Below are 21,836 nucleotides of genomic sequence, written 5' to 3' on the forward strand. Positions count from 1 at the left end.
GAACATTTCCATTGCACAAAATGTCCTTTAGTTTATTAAAATGTTATTCACGCTTAGAAAATAATGGTTCTTTGGGAAACCAAAAATGGTTCTTTTATGGTATCGCTGTGCAAACATGTTTTTGGGAGTGTTATTTTTTGCTCGTGTTCATTTTCTCTGGTAGTTAGTGCTCTTGTTCATGACGCAGCCTGTAGCAGCTTTACACCTTTCTTCCAGGTCTGGGAATTCTCATGCATTTGATGACAACATTTATTAGTGTTTGCCTGCAGCCGGTCTGTTCTCCAACAGACAGCTGCTATCTTATTTATTTACTCACAAATGCTGCCGCTGACATGTGTAATGCTGGAGTGCTGATACTCCTGAGCGCTGCTTATGTGAGCAGAATGATGATGATGATGGAGTAATGTGGGTGGCTGTTGCTACGTGGTTGCTATGCTGTTTTGTGCTTTGCTCTGCTATTCGGTTACTAGGTAGTTATGACTGGTTACCCAATCAGTTGCTCTGAATGGTTTTCAGTACATCGCTGTGTTCTGGGTGGGTGGGTGCATTATCCAGCATAAAAATAGTGATACTTGTCTTAGCAAAGTCCACTTATTTTGACACAAAGCAATGCTGGACTGTGTGACATAAAGAGAAACTGGCATCTCTCCCCATTATTTTAGTTTTCCTCACGGTGTCAAGTCTACACAGTCATTACACTATGGAAAACTCTTGACCATTGGTTTTGGATTATGGCATTATTTCTGGTCCAAACAGCTTCTGTTTGATGAGATGCAGGTGTTTTGCTTTTAATGCTGCCAAAATTGAAATCAACCAAATGGTGGTATCAGCATGCTTCACTGGCACTGGACATTGAACTGCTTTCTTTGTTTCTCTTTGTTGTATTGCGCAAAACATTCCTGAATCAATGTTAAATGAATTTGTGCATTGAGGATGCTGCCATCTATATTCTCTGATATAATATTGCATTTCCTTTAGATGGCAGCATTGCACAATCAATCTTTGTTTCTGTGCAATCATCTCTTCTGACCCGTATAGTATGGGAACGTTTTACACTGAGATTGTGTCAGCATGTTATTGCTTCACATTAACTGACAATATTGCATTATGTGCTGGAACATTATGCAAAAGCAAACACAGATTCTCAGAAAGATATGTCGAGGGTGTGCCCCTGGATTTGGTAATAAAGAGGTGTAAAGATACGGATCACATCAGATATCAGCCTTCTTTCATTCTTTTATCTATTTTCTGTGGCCTGTTTTGCAATTGCTTCTCATCTTTACCCTGCCATCAAATTGCTTTCTCTGTGACTGCTCATATAACACAAACACAAGCTCGAGAGAGTGAAGGAGAGCATGAGCGAGATGCAGAAATGTGCACACTTATCAAAAAGGAGTGCACATATCCAACGATTGGAACGCTGCATCAAAACAGCAGCTGTTTGCATTGCTATCATTTCTCAGCCGCCAGTTTACGCAGTTTATTTGATTGTTTTTCCAGTCATTATAGCAGCAGGCTTGTAAATGATGTTGAATTGTTTTTGCATAAACTGATAGAACACTACAAACATGCATGAAATGATTCACAAATAACTTCTTTTCTTTTTTTCTTTTTTCTTTTTTGTCTTTCAGGGCAAAGATATTTCGTGGGAAGAAGGTCCAAGGAGATTATGATGTCAAAGTTGAGCAGGTAAAGCATCTATTATAGCTTTAGACCTTGGTGTTATTCTCAGCTTGATCACACAAAGCATTTAAATATTGGGTTGGCGGCTTTCAACTAATCTGCTAACACCCACAAACAAGTCTCTGTTAATTATTAAATTATAGTGCATAGTACTGCATCCTTTCTAGGCATGATGCAAAACATTTCCAGTAAGTCATTTATTTGTCCTCACTAGGAGCAGAATTCTGTGTGATGCTGCACAATCAAGGCAATCAGAATGGATATGATGTGTAAAATGTGTACAGCCATGTGGAGAGGGATTTTGGAGCAATGAGATTTCACTGTGATGGTGCAGAAATAGAAACCAACATCTTTTCCCTCATTTTGATGACATGTTTAAACAGTGTGCCAACCTGACTGTATATCACTAGAGGCCGCTGTATTGTAGTAATGGGACACTAAAAATTAAAAATAATGCCATTGATGGTTTCATGAAGAATATTCAACAACCATGGGAACTTTCCATTGAACAGCAGGTTCTTTACAGTGGAAAAGGGTTCTTTATTGTTCTTCACACCAAGAATATAATGGTTTCTTTAAGAACTGATCACTGAAAGGTGCTTTGAGGAACCAGAAATGGTTATTCTATGGCATCACTATGAACATGGTACACGATTTAAAAACTGTTATTTTTAACATGGTTCCTGGTGTTAAGAAAGAGACCAGTCATATACTGTAGAATAGTAAAAACATTAGGAATATTTCACCCAAAAATTAAAATTGTCATCATTTATGTGTTGTTCCAAACCTGAATGACTTTCTTTTTCCATCGAAAACCAAAGAAGATATTTTTAAATTGTGTGTGTGTGTGTGTGTGTGTGTACGTATTGGTATTCACATGTTATGAGGACCAAATGTCCCCACAAGGAGAGTAATATAGCCCTATGATTTCTGCGATGTGGAAAACGCGTAATCCAGCCATAAAAATGTATCTGTATAACGCTGAAGGTCACGGAATTTGCCACATTTTAGATGGCTATATCAAAAGTAGGTCAGTACACTTAAATTATGATTATTGATTAATTATTGAGATGGACTAGTGTCTGTGAATATTAAGCCTCAAACGACTATTTAAATATGAATCCTGCATGTTCTGTGTGTCTCTATGTGAATGAATGGCGCAGACGTGTGGTTTCGTTTACAACAACCTGTCAAAATAAACGTTTTGAAAAAGAAACTGTGACAGAAATATATTATTTTATGTAATGATAGTACTACTACTACTACCACTAAAATGATTATTAAAACATTATTTTAAGGAGTATTTACCAGAAAACATATTTGCCAGAATTTATTTACAGTATTCCTGTAAAAAATAATAATAAAAAATAAATCAATCTTTTTGTAAAATCAATCATTTGGAGATGCTTTGGAGTATTAATCCAGAAAATTAATGGAAAACACAGGATTTGGTAAAAATATAATTTGAGAAAAATAAATAGTAATTCTTGTTAAACTTTTCATAAATTGCTGTTAAATTTTGTAAGTTTCATGATATCAATTAATACAACATGTTTTTTTGATTAAAATGGAGAAAATGGAATTTGGGAAAAAAAATAAAACTGATTTCATAGGGACCCTAGTAATAACAGTAAATTTTGACTTTGTGGAGACATTTTGTAGGTCCTCATGAAAAACAAGCTTATAAATCATACAGAATGAAGTGTTTTTAAAATCTAAAAATGCAGAAAGTTTCCTATGAGGGGTAGGTTTAGGTGTAGGGTTAGGGTAAGGGGATGGAAAATACATTTTGTACAGTATAAAAACTGTTATGCCTATGGAATGAACACATAATGATAAAAAATATGTGTGTGTGTGTGTGTGTGTGTGTGTGTGCGCGCACCTGTTTTTGTGACAAATCAGGACATAGATGTGTATAATGACGAGGGTATGACAGGTATTACAAGGAGAAGGTGACTTTTCAGGACATTGACCCATGTCCCCACTTTTCAAAACGCTTATAAATCACTCAGAATGAGGTTTTTTTGGGGAAAGCTGAAATGCACAGTCTCCTGTAAGGGGTAGGTTTAGGTGTAGGGTTGGTGTAGGACAATAGCACATACAGTAAGTACAGTATAAAAACCATTACGCCTATGGAGAGTCCCCACTTTTCACAAAAACAAACGTGTGTGTGTGTGTGTGTGATCCAGATCATTATACTAGATTTTTGCCAGTAACAATTTTTGTTAAGCTCTTAAAAGCATCCACTTGATTTTAAGTCTGTCTTTTACATCACAGCTCAATATGTGATGGTGAAAGGTTTGAGACTCGAATAGTTTAGACTTTGAATCCCATATTTATGGGGGTCCTGTGCCTAAGCAACACTGTGTTACAGTAGAAAACTTATGTTTCAGTGACTGCACCATTCAGAAATGGTCACCACGTCCTTATAAGTCTAGGCTGACTGCTCCATTGTCTTCATAGCCGTGCAATCCTTTAAAATAGCTTTTAGTTACAAAAGAAAAATACTCCCAGGCCATTTCCTGACACATGGCATCATTGAAATTCTAGACCGCACGTTGCTAATTGGAGGCCAATGCTATTGATCTGAACTGTGCCAATACTTGTAATTTTCTGCATGCCCTTTACCCAGAGAAAAGGCCAAGAGCATTAGCTATTGATCAAGAACATGTAGATAATAGAGCTGCGGTTGGAGTTCTTTAACTCGCAGTTCGCTGGTCACTTCTGCTTGCAAACACACCTCTGACTTTTGGCTTACTGTCCGCTTTATTCCAGCAAATCACATATTTATCACTGCCTGTATGTGACTGTGAGCATCATCCTGCAGCCTGTGAACTCGTTTGGTCTTGTACAAATGTCAGCAGTCAATGTGAACACGGCTGAAATTCCATAATTAAATTGCACAATTTATTGGCAACAAATCATTATAAAGAGTAACATTTATTTGGATGCCTTCAGCCCTTCAGAATGTGTATTCTGCCAAACGTTCAATAAAGCAAACCACTGCGACTAGGAAAGCCTACAACAATATAATTGGATATTATATTACCAATGAATGACCATTCTGCAATAATTAAGCATGAAAAATATGAGACAGCTTCCCATGGCCAGTTTTATTGTGTCTGCGTATAAACCTCAAATTGTACTGCTCACATTGCATAACAGATGAGTGTTAACAAGCCCACAATGATGAGACGGAAGGGAACAGTTACGGGATACGAGTCACACCTACTGCTTATTTAAATGACTAATGTGATCACAAGGCCATTACTCTGCCTCCTGAATTATGCAATACACATAATTAGCAAATCAAGGTGGTGTTACATTAATTTATAGAAAATATAGAGTTAAACTGTGCATGTCACTTTGTATAATTGTTTTTTGTTTGTTTCATTGTTTCTCTCTGAAGTCTAGTTTAGTTTGCAAAAAGTAAACATTCTCCAACTTGTCCACAACCATTAGAGTTAAAGGAACAGTTTATATTTATTTAAAAAGGCACAGGTTGTGCAAGTTTACGTGTCAATGATGCCAAACGTCATTGGTGTAACCAAATTACCGTTTGATTATGCAATGGATTATGACATTAGAGATCTGCCTTAAACAGGATCATTTCAGATAAATACTGCCAACGCCTTAGCAGATGATGCAATCAAATCAATATTAGTGGAAATAGAGCTATTAAATTGATGTACAGATGTTAAATTGTTATGAATAATAATGAAAAGTATGATATTCTTCAGAAAGATCTACAGAACTGCACGCAGACAGGAGCTCCTGTTATCTTTTATCTGTTATCTTGTTTGGTATAATAATAGTATTAATCTTACTCTTTTATTAGTTGATTTCTTTAAAAAAAAAATATATATAATTCATATTTTAAATAGTCAAGCTTTAATTTCAACAGATAATAATACCTTTTGAAGACAATTTGATTAAAGATGCTTATTTAAAAAATAATCAGAAGAGTCAATGACTCTAAAAAGGAATGTTTATGGACTATTTTGAAGAGGCAGCACAAACAAGTAGCCTATTAAAGTAGATATTTACATGGAAACTAATAAATATTTAAAGTTTTACTGCGTATACCAAAATTGTAAACACTGAATATGCATATAGAATTTGAGATCCTTGTCATGATTACAACAGCAGCCATATTTTAGGAAACACTTTATTTTGATAGTCCACTTCATGCATTTGCTTTGCAACAACAGTAGATGTCAACTAACAGTCATGAGATTACTAGTAGACTGTCCGCTTAATATTCTACTAGCCCTAAAGCAACAGTCTACTAATGCTCTAATGAGATTTAAGCCCCATTCAGACGGTAATTGTTTCTCATGGGGATGTAAGAGATTTTCAGCATTTAGAGGGGTCAGTTGGTGATTTTATTGCTGCCTGAATAAAAATCCCTGGCCGAATTACCTCCTGTTTTTTGACAAACACCAAGGTTGTGTGTGATAATTTGACTGCCGCCCAAATCCACATCTCTGAGTTTACAAGAAATCAATTTAAGATTCACTGTTTAAATCCTTTTTGACCACTGCTGAACACTGTACGGTAACTGTTGCACTTCACTGTAATTTGCATGCATATTTATTACTGTAAAAAAAAAAAAATGATTGGAAGTATTTACAAGAACTATATTTCATAACTGCTCCACCACAGTGAGTGGGAACTGTTAATAACAAAAAGACGAAAGAGAAGAAAAGCACACAAACATTTGAAATAGTTCATTATTATGGCAGCAACAGGTATGCAATACAGTTTTAAAATATGTATTATATAGGCCTACAATTACATACACAAAAAGCAGCTTTATGTTTACCTTATGTAAATCAGAGGTTGCTTTAACTTATTTCTGCTAATCTCCACATTTTAATGACATCCATCATTTTGAGAGATAAAGTACAAGACAGAAAACCATTTCAATATAGCGTGTCTATTTTTCTATTTTTAAACATATGTAAATAATCAAATAATAAATAGGATATTACTAAAGATGAGTTTATTCTTATTATTCCAAGCTTATGACATTTTATTTACAGCAGACAATCATGTAACTGGGTAGGTGAGCCGCACGTTCCCGGGTTCGGAGGATCACAGAACTCTCGTCTGAATCCATGAGTTTCATGAGGTGCCATGTAAATGTATTTTTACAGACATCCACGTGAGAAACAATTACCATCCAAATAGGGCTTTAGTTGCAAAGTCAGTATCTACTCACTTATAGTCAGTAGAATGACTAAAGTAGGATTGTGGCGGTATATCTGTATCACGGTATATCATGGTTTTAAAACTGATGGTTATCATATCATGTATGTTTGCTTATTGAAAAAAAGCAGTTGGGTGGAGAACATCACCTGTGCATGCGCATCTCTTCCCCCTCGACTCAGTCTCAACTTGCTCCACGCACATGTATATGACGCAAACAATGCAAGAGAAATGAGGCCGATGCAAGGTAACTAGATATCCCAAAAACAGATGTTCCTTCTAAATTTAAAGGCCAGATTTACTAACATCTTGCGCCAGCACAAGCCATCTTTTGGCGTTAAAATAGTACTGTCAGGTTTTACTAAAGACGCTGTGAAGAATTAGCGCTGAAAAGGCGAGGACACAGTTATTTTTGCGCCTGACCTTATTGAATATGCATTTGTAGGAGTTTCCCTTTCAGACGCAAAATTTGTAGGAGGAGAGTATTAAAATGAATCATGCAACTCGATTTACTAACGTTTGCGCTCGTCAAATTACTGGTATTTGCGCCATTATTTAATGCTCAAAAAAGCATGTCTTAAAGCAGGCGGCAATTTGTGCTGATCTTGGTAGATTGCGCCAATGATCTTAAATGATCTGCTGCTTCTGTGTTCTTTAATGTGTGCATTGTCAGTAAATCACCCGCAGAACTTTGCCTCCCATCGGAGCATTTATGGAATTGCTCTCTCGTGCTAATTTGCCCTGCTTAGTAAATCTGGCCCTATTTATTTCTATGTCGATTCTTAAATGCAAAATCAATCTTTTATTCTGCTGGTTTCAGTTAACTAAAATTTTTGTAGCGCCTTCCATCCAATATTCACACTTAAGCTTTGTGTTTTTTTCACTCCTGATAAACACATTCTCAGCTTTTGAATTCTGTTAATTTTATCATACAATCTAAACATTAAATGCCATTTTGGCACTCTTTTGATGTGGCATGATGGATTGCTGTATCTTTCATTCATCTCTTCCAGTTTACTACAAGTTACAGAGCAAAATAAAGATGAATGAACATCAGAAGGTATATGGACTATCAAAATAATGTGTATTTATTTGTATATTTCTTTTTGTTTCAGGCCGAGTTCTCTGAGATCAACCTTGTGGCTCATGCTAATGGCACATGCAGTGTGGACATGCAAGTGATCAGAAATGGAACAAAAGTGGTTCGGTAAGTTCAACATTAATAATCTTTAGAAAATACAGCAGTGAGGCCAATATGAGTCCATCATATTCATGTATCTGTCTTTTTTCTGCAGTTTTCAGCATTTATTCATCAGTCTGTATGTTTCCATCCACCCATTTTTATGAGCATTTTGGGATATCACAAAAAATAAAATAAAAAAACACTGGATAGAAATATCAAGATGCGCATGAATTCTAAAAATGCGCATAAAAAACTTATGCACTCAACTAAGTAGGATAAATTTCTTATCCAATAAGAAAACATGCGCATAAACTGTAATGGAAACACTTTTATTAAATAAATTGCTTAAAGTGATAGTTCACCCAAAAATGAGAATTCTGTCATCATTTACTCTCCCTCAAGTAGTTCCAAACCTGTATGAATGTCTTTGTTCTGCTGAACACAAAGGAAGATATTCTGAAGAAAGTTTGTAACCAGGCTGTTTTGGGGCACCATTAACTTCCATAGTAAGAAAAAAAAAATACTATGGAAGTCAATGGTGCCCCAGAACTGCTCAGTTTCCCACATTCTTCAGAATATCTTCCTTTGTGTTCAGCAGAACAAAGACATTCATACAGGTTTAGAACTACTTGAGGATGAGTAAATGATGACAGAATTTTCATTTTTGGGTGAACTATCCCTTTAAGGCGCATCAAAAAAGACATGAGCTTGCGATGGGATGGGATAACTTGACTAACCAGAGGACCTATCTTGTTGCAAAGCATCTGAAAATGCTAGTTTTGTCATTCTAAAATGCTTGAGCAAAGTCTTGTTAAAGTGTTGCATTGTAATTAACTCCCAGAACTGCGTTCCCAAACAGCACAGACTCCAAAAATATGATAACAAGACCAAGTTTCGTCTGCGCGCTCTGAAGCTCGTGATGTATTGTATACTAAAATTATCATATACAGTGCCTTCTCCTACTGCAGGAAATTACATTTTTCTTCATGATATTTAGCGCAAGTTAATCAGGAACTGACGATTTTGTTCTCGTCAACTCACTGTACTGTAGTTTGTTGGTATAGTTCTACAAGACTAATACTAATACTATTTAGATCAAACATGTTGGTGTGGTGTGATGTACTGAAGGTTGATTTAGTTGTATTAAATGTTATTTAATCTGATGTTATCAAATAAAGTACATTTTTAAATGAACTAACACACTGTTCTGACAGCAACTTGTGGCATTAAGGAAAACTGAAGTTTGTGGTTTTAGTTCATGTGTGTTAGCTTTGCAAAAATGAATTTTTAAAGACATTTGCTCTAAGATTTAAGTTTTTTTATTCTTGTTTTTCAGGTAAATAGACCAAAAATATACTTGTTATACATGTTTAAAAAATATATATTGTTACTGGTAACTGAAAAGTCCACATAGCCAAACTGTGTTTCATAGTTCAAGTGTTTAAACACAGGTTATAAAATTAAGATTTATACTGGATTAAACAGGATTTTCCCATTACCTGTGACTCCTGTGAGTGTATGTGTGTGTCACTTGCATAACACTTGAAACATGCTGTTTTTCTTTTTTCTTCTTCTTCTTTTTATTTCCCACTACTATTCTCTTGCAAACCTATTGTTGTTATTCTGGACAAAACTTAGGCGTGTGACTTGTCCCTCCCCATTTGTCATAGACTCATGAATGAGGTGTCAAATTATACAGTTATAAGTATTCAGTGGGTGAAAACCAGGTGAAAAATTCCCATAGACTTAACATTGGAACCAAATGTGTGAGATCATATCTCTGGATAAGAAAGACTTAGAGGTATGGGGTGGGCTCATTTGACTTAGCATATCAAGCAGTAATTACATAACAACTTCATAGTCACATCCTAGCAACCAGTTACAGCACCCCTAGCAACAACCCCATAGACATACACTGAAAAATGATGAGAGGACCATCTCTGGATCAGAACATCAGAGAGAGGAGGACTCTTTTGACTCAGAATGGCCAGTAGTCTTTAAATGTCTCCCTGGCAACTGTCTAGCAATGCCCTAGCAATTATTTAAAGAACCCTGGAAACTGTACGGCAATATAAATAAGGCATATTTCAGCACCAGAACATTGTACAGCAGGAGCATGGGGTTGGGTTCTGTTGATTCAGACTGGCAAGTCTTGAAATGTCACCTTATAAACTATATAGCCACACCCTAGCATCTGTATAGCAAAATAAATACACCATAGCTCAGCTCCACAACATCATATGAACATGGTGGCTGGCTCTTTTCTGTCACACACCAAACGTTTTAAGAAAATATGTATATTTAGTTTCTAATGTACATCATTGCATGATATGAAGGACATGCTTTCTTCATGTGGAAATCCCAGTAGAAAGACTTTAAGTTCATCTAAACACTGTTGACCTTTCATACATGCACATATAGAAGAAGTGTCTCAAATGACTCTCTCTCTAACCTTTCTGTCTCATCCATTTTGCTCTCTCTCTTTTTACTTATTTTCTTTCAGACTCCCAAAACATTATTTTGTAACTAAACTTTAAATACAGGTGATTCTGTCACCTAGAACAATCAAACAATCAAAAATGGCATTTTGAGTAATGTCAACAGCAAATATGAACAAATCTGGCATTCCCTTTGGTGAATGTATGATCTAAAACTACAGAATGATTTTGCCAGATTTCAGCTCTGACTAATTTATTATAACAACAGAGTTGTTAGAATAACCATATTCTGAGTAGGTTATCCTCCGTCGTGTTTTGTGTGTTTCCCGCCCTCATGTTTCTATATTTCGTCATGTTCCTGTCCATGTTCAGTGTGATTATTAGTTTATTCAGTTCAGGTGTGTGTGTGTAATTATCCGGTGTATATTAGTTCCTGCCCGTTCAGTTCCTTTTCGTCTGGTCTACTCATTACGTTCCTTGTGTTCCTGTGTGTCCCAGCCTTGCCTTGTCTTGCCCTGTTGAGTTTTGGATTAAAGACTGTATTTTGAGTTCATCCTCATCTCCTCGCTTCCCTCGTGTGTGTGCACCATGACACACACGTATTAAATAGACTGTTTGTGTTTCCTGGTGTTGCTAATGAGGAAAATAAAGTCCAATTTCTTTACAGTTTGTGATAATAGATAATAATCAAATAGTGATCATCTCTGATTCACTGTAGAAATGTTGCTTTAATAAATAAAAATAAAAAAGTGAAAGAGTACATAGGGCCCAGAATTTGACAAAACCCTCAACGACACTGACCAAGTAAATAAATACAGTAAACAACAAGGTTAAAAATGACAAATCATTTCCATGTTTTTGCCACATGCTCCATTTCTCCCGTTCTCTCTCTTTACAAATGCACACACATACAGTACCATGGACACACAGCCATGCAGAAACGTGTTGTCAGCACTGCTCTGGTGATATTTCAGAAAAATTGTTTAGCTACTTCAAGCTACAAATATTTGTCACTAGCGAGGTAATAACGGCACTGTTGTTGAAGCAGATAAACTTATCTAATATGGCTATTAGTAGAGACGCTGCTGCCAGACGCACAGACTCACAGAGGAAATTCACACACGCTTCTCTCTCTAATAAATTCATTATTAACTGCATTAGTCTGCTATCAATGGCTAAAGCCTTCATTGCTAGGTCTGACATTTTGGAATTAGCGTCGGATTGAGATGCATTCGGTGAATGCTTCCCGCCTCTGAATATATTGTGTTGCCTTCTTGAGCAACAGTACATGTTTTCACCTTTTGTAATAGTTATGCATGAGTCCCTCAATTGTCCTCAGTGTTAAAAGATGGATTTTAAAATCATACAGTCAATGTTGGAAAGGGTTCAAATATGCAGAAGATGCTGGAAAACCAAAGAATGTGCAGGAGCTGGAGGGTTTTTCTGAAGAACAGCAGGCAGTTGAACTGCTCAGGACCAACAAGGGACTCATGAACAACTATCATAAAACAAACAATAGTTGTGGATCATCCAGGAAACTACACACAGTATTAAGAGTATGTAATCTTTTGAACAGGGTCATTTTCATAAATTCAGTTACTATTTTGTCTTGTGGAGTATATATAAACATCTGTTATGTGAAATAGCTTACTCAGGACAGTACTAAATAAAAAATGACATGCAATTTTCATGATCCCTCTTATTTTGTTAAAATGATTAACATTTTCCATATTCTGCAAGGGATGTGTAAACTTATGATCACAACTGTACATAATTAAACACTAATCAATTGAAATGTTATACAGATAATAGACTGACACCTTTGCTCTGTTCTCGATATATGTTATTGTTCACACAGGTCCTTCAAGCCTGACTTCGTCTTGGTGCGACAGCACGCTTATAGCATGGCACAGAATGAAGACTTCCGCAATTTAATCATCGGTTTGCATTATGCCGGGATCCCCAGCGTCAACTCGCTGGAGTCCATTTATAACCTCTGTGACAAGCCATGGGCTGTGAGTACACATGTTGTTTTGTACCGTGTGTTTTTCTTTTTAAAATATTTGGCAATGTGAGGAGAATTAAAACTTCCTAGTGGTTTCTGGGTTCTAAATATATACAGGTATGCAATTATGTTTGAATGCGTAATAATGTATAATTGTGAGTTCATATCAGACCACACTGTGGCATAGACACTGCTACATGACACTTTCAATGCTTGCAATATTTCATCCAGACTGATTCTCTGTTTTCTTCCAGTTTGCTCAACTGATCAGCATCTACAAGAGACTGGGAGCAGATAAATTCCCTCTTGTTGATCAGACGTTCTACTCAAACTACAGGGACATGGTAAGTACAAAACAACCTTGTTTTTTATTAGTTTCACTCGATTTGAATCCATGTTTGTTCTAAATATGTCAAGCTATTGATTTTGCTAAAGAACAAAATATGTGACACTTTGGTTATTTGTTTACTCTATATATATGAGTTTTTTAAACACTATATGGTACAGCAAATAAAATGTACTTTGATTAGTAGTACTGAAAATTAATGTCCTGATGATAAAAAAAAACACTGCTGCTGCTAACATATACCCTTGTGAAAAACGTGTGTGCCTATTAGTAGTGACTGTGCACTTGTACTGTACTTCGAATATTAAAGGTACATTAAAATTGTAAGTCGCTTTGGATAAAAGCGTCTGCAAAATGACTAAATGTAAATGTAAATGTAAAATAGAACTGTAATTGTAGATAATATAATATTAATTAAATAAATGCCACTTAAGTGTACTTAAAAAGAGACCGTTCCATGGCTATGTTTCCTAACGCACTTAATAACACTTTTAAAAATTCATTTTGTAAAAATTTCAAATTTAAAGTTTTTACTTTAAAGTAAATTTTTAATAATCATGGTTTAATTTTAATAATTTAGTAATTATTGTGCTAACAAGATGTACATGACATCCGATTATAATTTTAATTGTAGTGTGTTATTTGATATTCCATTTAAAAGTTAATACACATCAATCCCAATGTCTAGTATTTAAATACATGACAAGTAATGACATTTACGATGGTGTTTTAGTGCCATGTTAATATTCATTAAATTGTGAAAATTCCACCACTTACTCCGCAAAAACGTCTGTGGCGTCCAAACTTTCATTCCTCACACAGCCTGTTTAATTAAACAGCAATAAAACGTTCTAAAGGTTGAAGTGGACTCAAATTATAACATACGTTATATTGTTGTATATTCTACTGTAAACGTTAAGTGACTATTCACAAACTGTTTTATTCATGGTATACTGTAAATGAGGTCAAAATATTTAATGTCTTCCATAAATTATTTGTAACGCGCCAGCCAACCAGTAATCGCAACAATTTTGTGCTTTGTTGCTTTTACACACAGCTCGTTTCAAATTCTGCCAGTTTTATAACAAAATACAAATTATAAATGTGTTTTTGCTCTTTATTTCAAGTTTATAGCAAGATATAAAGTGAAAAAACAGTTTAGCCTAATTTATAAAAAAAAATAATGTCTCGTCGTTCGTTATTGTAACATTAACTTATATTTAAAAAAAAGATTTATTATAAAGTGCGCTAAAGTGCAGTACTTTTCATAAGGTTTGGTTCTGCTGTGATGCTTTGGATGAAACATCTGCTAAATTAATACATTTATTTATTTAATTTTTTTCCCCCCAGGAAAAAATAGGCTTATACTATTTGGATATTTGGGTCATTAAGCAAAGTGTTTGCTGTTTTGCCTTTAAGAAAAATACAAGCAGAAATTAATTGAAACTGATTTCTGATCATCATATTTTGTCTAAAAGAAAAAAACAGTTTATTTGTTGTCTCTGTAGTGCCCCCTCTATGCAGTGTATACACACGGTGTTTTAATATAACACCTCTGTAATGCAGTTTTACAATCATTATCAGCTTTCTTCATTGTGCAAACAAGCTAATATTCTGTTTCTGCGGTTTCTAGTGAAGTAGTCTGATGTGGCTGTGGTTCTGTGGATCGAACCTTAAACGTTACTGTTTATTGCAGTTTTTTTTTTTTTTTTTTTTAATTAAACTGTCCTTTTTTAACTCAATGTTCATCAGAATAGAAAAGCGAAAAACAATACCAGATGAATGCTTTTTTCACTAAGAACATCCATATTTATATAAACATGCTTACATTTCCCATTAAATACACACAGATGCTTTTACATGCAAAATAGTTTAATGGTTGATTGCAAATCTCCATGAAAACAGTTTTTGTATGTATTTGCTGACTGCATTGCAAAGCTTCATTAAAACATTAAATTCATTTCAAAGTGTTCTAAGCATTCTGGAGAACAAAAGGGCAAAAATTGCACACTGACGAATGGCTTATGCTCTTGTTCTTAAGGACATCATTTTTAGGAGCTTTTGTAGTTATTTAACAGAATTTTTTTGCCAACTGCAGAAGCCGTGATGGGCTGGCAGGCAAATAGACTGAAAAGCATCTTCAAGACTGAATGAATCATTGACTCTAATCAGACATTTTTTCTGACGCATCTTGATGAAACAGGACGCTCCAGTACAGGGCGAGATCTGTAGAGATCACAGTTTGAGAGATGACTGAATTCATATCTATACTTAAAACTAGGGGTGTCAACGTGAACGTGTTAACGCATACGATTAATCTAAAATTTTTAACGCGTTAATATTTTTTTTAACGCAAATTAATCGATTGATAAGGTTTGACGCCAACTTCTTCCCATCATCGCAGCGCGGAAGGTTATCTATCATTGTGTGATGAGGGTACAGCACTGTCACGGGTAATGAGGAACGAAGACTCAAGTGCTGGCAAAGGAATCTTCTTTATTTACAAATTATAAAAATAAACACAAACACAACTGAAACCACCCCGAAGGGGAAAAAGCCAGAATAAACAAGCACTGAAAACAAAACACACACGAGGCACAGGGTAGACATAAGTCACAGGCATTACCTGGCACAAAAGTGAGACGAACGAGAGCAGAACAGAAAACACAGGGAGCTTAAGAAGGGACAGCAATCAGGAACACAGCTGGGGCAAATGAAACAATAATGAGGTGAGTGGAGTTTGGGGAATTGAATCCGGGAGACAGTGACCTCTGGTGGTGAGAGGGAGCCTCGTGGACCCGGATTCATGACAGGACCCCCCCTCTAAGGAATGGCTTCCAGACATTTCCAAGCACCCAACCAGGGGATGGCCAGGCGGAACGGAGCAGGGAAGGGAGGGATGGGGGCCAGGTCCATGTGCTGGTGGGGGACCTGGGGACTGAGGCAGCGCCGGCGGGATGGGGACCCAGGGCAGAACCAGTGGCCACCACAGCAGTGTGTGCGGAGCTGGCACCCTGAAGCGGACAATGGCTGGCTCCGCTGCTTCGGGAGCCTTGTGAACGGGCGCCGCCGCCTTGGGAGGATCATGAGCGGGCGCCGCCGCCTCGAGAGGAACGTGAGCGAACACCGCCGCTTCGGGAGCTTTGTGAGCGGACACCGCCGCCTCGGGAGGACCGCGAGCGGACACTGCCGCCTCGGGAACCTTGTGTGCGGACACCGCCGCCTCGGGAACCTTGTGTGCGGACACCGCCGCCTCGGGAGGACGCGGCGGACACTGCCGCCTGAACCTTGTGCGGACACCGCCGCCTCGGGAACCTTGTGTGCGGACACCGCCGCCTCGGGAGAATCGAGAGCGGACACCGCCGCCTCGGGAACCTTGTGTGCGGACACCGCCGCCTCGGGAACCTTGTGTGCGGACACCGCCTCGGGAACCATGTGTGCGGACACCGCCGCCTGAACCCTGTGTGCGGACACCGCCGCTGAACCCTGTGTGCGGACACCGCCGCCTGAACCCTGTGTGCGGACACCGCCTCGGGAACCCTGTGTGCGGACACCGCCGCTTCGGGGATCCTGTGAGGATCGTGAGCGGCCACCGCCGCTTCGGGACGATCGTGAACGGCCACCGCTGCCTCGAAAGGATCGTGAGCGGGCACCGCCGCTTCGGGAGCCTTGTGAGCGGGCACCGCCGCCTCGGGAGCTTTGTGAGCGGGCACCGCCGCCTCGAGAGGATCGTGAGTGGGCACCGCCGCCTCGAGAGGATCGTGAGCGGGCACCGCCGCTTCGGGAGCTTTGTGTGCGGGCACCGCCGCCTCGAGAGGATCGTGAGTGGGCACCGCCGCCTTGAGAGGATCGTGAGCAGGCACCGCCACTTCGGGAGCCTTGTGTGCGGGCACCGCCGCTTCGGGACGATCGTGAGCAGCCACCGCCGCCTCGAAAGGATCGTGAGCGGGCACAGCCGCATCGGGAGCCTTGTGAGTGGGCACTGCCGCCTCGGGAGCTTTGTGAGCGGGCACCGCCGCCTCGAGAAGGCCTGAGATGAGCCCTGCCCCCTCAGAGAAAAGCTCCGTGGATATCCCCGCTTCGGTAGCTTTGTGAGCGGGCGCAGGAGCCTTGTGAGTGGGTGCCGCCGCTCCCCTCACCGACATCAGCGGAGGATCCTCCACGCTGCGTCTCAGCCCGGGGCGGCCAAAGAAAGACCCCGAGACACTGGAAGTGGCTGGCACGATCCGAGGAGGTTCTGGAGCAACAGCCCAGACTAGGAGGGGGGCACCCTCCCGCAGCTCCACCTCCTTCAAGTAGATGACGTGGTCGACCATCTCCCAGTAGGACCACGTATCTATTTCCCCCAGCTCCTCCCAGTTGACAGGCTCATCCAGGCCCGCTAAAAACAGCTGGATGAGGTTGCTCCCTCTAATCCCCAGCTCCTGGCCTACCTGGAAGAGGTCTTCGGCGTAATACCCAAAAGGGCGATTGTCTCGTGGGCAAGGATGCGGCCCACTGGCTGGGGCCTGATTCCTCTGTCGACCAGGAGCTGGGTACAAGAAGATCCCCATTGCCGCTGAGTCTTCAAGTGTCTCGTTCGTACTGTCACGGGTAATGAGGAACGAAGACTCAAGTGCTGGCAAAGGAATCTTCTTTATTTACAAATTATAAAAATAAACACAAACACAACTGAAACCACCCCGAAGGGGAAAAAGCCAGAATAAACAAGCACTGAAAACAAAACACACACGAGGCACAGGGTAGACATAAGTCACAGGCATTACCTGGCACAAAAGTGAGACGAACGAGAGCAGAACAGAAAACACAGGGAGCTTAAGAAGGGACAGCAATCAGGAACACAGCTGGGGCAAATGAAACAATAATGAGGTGAGTGGAGTTTGGGGAATTGAATCCGGGAGACAGTGACCTCTGGTGGTGAGAGGGAGCCTCGTGGACCCGGATTCATGACAAGCACCAGTGTTGCCAGGGCAGCGGCACAAGTGGGCTATTTTGAAAATACAGTCGCGGGAAAAATTACAGAGCAGTAGATTGCGGTTTTTTGGGCTACTTTTATAATGTAAAGTGTATATAGACAAATAAAAATTAAAATAGATCCTTTTACTAATGTGTATTATACTTGGAATGTATCCTGGCAACTTAAGAACGGAGAGACGGTTGTAACATCAAACAACGTGAGTTTCAGCAGAGCATACATGTTAAGGCTTTTACACAGCAGAAATAAACATGACAACAGCCACTATAGATTATATCAGATAATAAACACACGATTACGATTAGGATATTTGTATGTGATTTTCTTGAGTTGAATGTGTACGTCTGAAATGCTAATTTGTGCAGCGATATAAAAGGCTATAAATAGCATATTTTAACAACAGTAAACGACCAAATTCCACATGTGATCGCAAAAGGAAGTTATTACAAACACTCGATGATGGTTTGAAGTGAGTTCTGAGTAAAAGTGTATTATTAATCTCAGAAATTGTCTTATGAAGCATGATGCTAATATTAGCTGTAATGCAGCTGCAGAACAGGTCCAATTCTTCTTCATAATGCATTTTGTCATAATACTTCATGTAGGGTCGCAAGAAAATGTTTTGCTGTATTTATTTAGAAATACTTTTGATAATAGTTGGGTAAATGTATATTGGGATTGAAGTGATGTGGCTTGGTAAACGTTTTATTGCCAGTATAAAGGCTGATAATGGCTGAATAAAAACAAAAGAATAATGATAAAAGAATAATAAGGATTATGTCTCATACCTGGCGGAAGAGTGAAAGGTTCTGTTTCCTTGAACTAGTTTGTCAACACATTTACAGGTAAATCCTAGTATTTTAAATTTGTGATTAATCACAGTCCATGACTGTGATTAACGCGATTAAATTTTTTAATCGATTGACAGCACTACTTAAAACACAACAACAACTATTTTACTGCTTTAAAAACTACAATAAATCAAATGATAACAGTCAGGGGCTAATACAAAGGGCTGCAAGTAGAAATTACAAAGTCTCATTTTTTTTAGGAATCTCTGAAGGCATGAAGCTTATTTGTGTTTTAAGGTCTGTACAGTTCGGTCCATCTCTACCAAGCATGTTTAATCACAAGAATATGCATATATTTATGCAGTAAACATTGTTATTTTTGCATTAAACAGCTTTATAAAATATTCTGAAAATGATTTGAGCATGTGTTTGACAACATTAAAATTTAGCTGGGTGAAAATGAAAGCCCCTGGATTTCAACAGCACTGATCTCAGCATAGTTCAGACCATAGCAAATTATTGTAAAAGTATGATTTGCAATTTGCAATAAGTAGTATAAATAGCAGAGAATCCTTAGTGCAAATAGCCGTTGCCTTTCTTTTACAGTATTGCCATTATTCGTTTTATGAAATGTTTTGGTAATGTAAACACAAACTATGCCAATAACATACATTAAACTGAATAGAAAATTAGCCTCAAAATCCTCAATAACTGTAACTTATAATAATTGGGACGTTTTTTAAACTTGAATAAAATGAAAACTAAAAGACTTTCAAATCACATGAGCCAATATTTTATTCACAATAGAACATAGATAACATAACAAATGTTTAAACTGAGAAATTTTAAAATTTGATGCACATAATGAGCTCATTTCAAATTTGACGCCTGCTACAGGTCTCAAAATAGTTGGGACGGGGGCATGTTTACCATGGAGTTATTGTGTTGGAATTTGGTCCCATTCTTGCCTGATATAGGCTTCCAGCTGCTGAAGAGTTTGTGGTCATCTTTGACGTATTTTCCGTTTAATGATGCGCCAAATGATCTCTGTAGGTGAAAGATCAGGACTGCAGGCAGGCCAATTCAGCAGCCGGACTCTTCTACTATGAAGCCATGCTGTTGTAATAGCTGCAGTATGTGGTTTTGCATTGTCCTGCTGAAATAGATGTCATCTGGAGGGGAGCATATGTTGCTCTAAAACAATTATATAACTTTCAGCATTCATAGTTCCTTCCAAAACATGCAAGCTGCCCATACCGTATGCACTTATGCACCCCCATACCATCAGAGATGCTGGCTTTTGAACTGAACGCTGATAGCACGCTGGAAATCATGACGATGAGTGATGCAGTGTCGTCTGAGGGCCTGAAGTCCACGGGCATCCAACAAAGGTCTTCGGCCTTGTCCCTTGCACAGAGATTTCTCCAGTTTCTCTGAATCTTTTGATGATGTTATGCACTATAGATGATGAGATTTGCAAAGCCTTTGCAATTTGACATTGAGGAACGTTGTTTTTAAAGTATTCCACAACCTTTTTACGCACTCTTTCACAGATTGGAGAGCCTCTGCCCATCTTTACTTCTGAGAGACTCTGACTCTCTAAGACATCCCTTTTATAACTAATCATGTTACAGACCTGATGTCAAATAACTTAATTAGTTGCTAGATGGTCTCCCAGCTGAATCTTTTCAAAATTTCTTGCTTTTTCAGCCCTTTGTTGCCCCCGTGCCAACTTTTTTGAGACCTGTAGCAGACATCAAATTTGAAATGAGCTCATTTAGTGGATAAAAGTGTTAAATTTCTCCGTTTAAACATTTATTATGTTCTCTATGTTCTATTGTGAATAAAATATTGGCTCATGTGATTTGAAAGTCTTTTAGTTTTAATTTTATTCAAATTTAAAAAATGTCCGAACATTTCCGGAATTTGGGTTGTAATATAATTCTGTATATGTTACATCAATGCGTAAAAAAAAGAAAAAAAAAAGAAAAATAGTAGATCAGTTATTTGAACCAATTTAACGAAATGAACTGCCAAAATGCACCAGTTTGTGGAAAAGAATCAGACTTCCATGTTTGCTTGAGGCTATGGATTAAATGTTTAAATATTGTCAGTTTCTTGCACAGACCGATCGTTTCGCTTCATAAGACCTCATTATATTGTCAGGTGTCAGGGGTATTCATTTTGTCTTGCCTGATGTGTTTTTTTTTTACTCTCAAAGAGACTGTAGTCATGGACTTGCATTTCATGAGTCACCAAGGACCTTGGTTTCAGCTAAAAATGTTCTTTACTTTTCTAATGAATTTTAAAGAATATTAGTAACCAAACAGTTTTGATGACCGTTGGAAAAAAAAGAACAAAGAAACAACTGAGATATTTGTCACAATATAATTTATGTTCCACAGAAGAAAGTAAGCATGAGGGTGATGACATCATTTTAATTTCGAAGCCTATTAAAAAGAGAAGCACAATTTTAACTTTTTGTTTTGTTTTGTTCTTTTGCTTATGATTTTCAGGTTTATTTTTTGATATTTAGACAGGCATCTGATGAACGGAATGATATCTTCTGCTAAAAGCCATTTTTGAAAACACGTTCCTCATCTGTACTGTTACTGCAGAGCAAAGCAATGGATGTAATGTAGTCTTGCAGTGATCCTCACTATAGATATAATGGAAATCACACTGCTGATGATCACCTGGGTCACTTATCCTTGTTCTTGAAATCAAAAGTGTTTACATTCACATCTGCAATCACCAGATGCCCAAGAATTACACATGCAAATTATGAATATGCAACTGTTGTAAAAGATAAAATGTAACTTAATTTTTCCTTCATTTTAATAGAACTCATTTAGCATATTATCCACTTGTAGAACGTGTCTGTAATGTTTTTTTAGAGAAACAGGCATAGATGAGCAGCTACATCTCATGCTGATGTCATAATATATTGGAATCAGCACGATGCATCCCAAATGGCCATACAACCAACCTATTGCAAAACATGAACGTTACTTCGCTGTGGCGAGAGATAAAACACACCGTTGGCAGCTTTCTTAATTCCTGTAATTTTTTTTATTTCATGTTGGCTCCATTTTTTTTTTTTGTTTTTTGTTTGTTTTTTGAACAAGTTATTACTCCTTTAAAAAGTAATGCATCAAGAAAATTTAAAACAGATAAAATGTAAAATTTGTGAATGTGTAAAAG

At 38.1% G+C, this 21,836-nt stretch overlaps 1 protein-coding gene across 1 annotated transcript in view; it reads left to right on the forward strand.

The window, feature by feature from the left end:
• syn2b (synapsin IIb) overlaps nucleotides 1-21,836 on the forward strand; it is a 127,142-nt gene that overhangs the window by 35,452 nt on the left and 69,854 nt on the right. Inside the window, exons 2-5 of the mRNA XM_058791244.1 lie at nucleotides 1,632-1,689; nucleotides 8,010-8,101; nucleotides 12,374-12,530; nucleotides 12,775-12,864. Of these exons, the coding sequence (XP_058647227.1) occupies nucleotides 1,632-1,689; nucleotides 8,010-8,101; nucleotides 12,374-12,530; nucleotides 12,775-12,864 (397 nt within the window). The remainder of the gene's footprint in view (nucleotides 1-1,631; nucleotides 1,690-8,009; nucleotides 8,102-12,373; nucleotides 12,531-12,774; nucleotides 12,865-21,836) is intronic.

Source organism: Onychostoma macrolepis, chromosome 11 (assembly GCF_012432095.1).
Source record: "Onychostoma macrolepis isolate SWU-2019 chromosome 11, ASM1243209v1, whole genome shotgun sequence".
Classification (NCBI taxonomy): domain Eukaryota; kingdom Metazoa; phylum Chordata; class Actinopteri; order Cypriniformes; family Cyprinidae; genus Onychostoma; species Onychostoma macrolepis.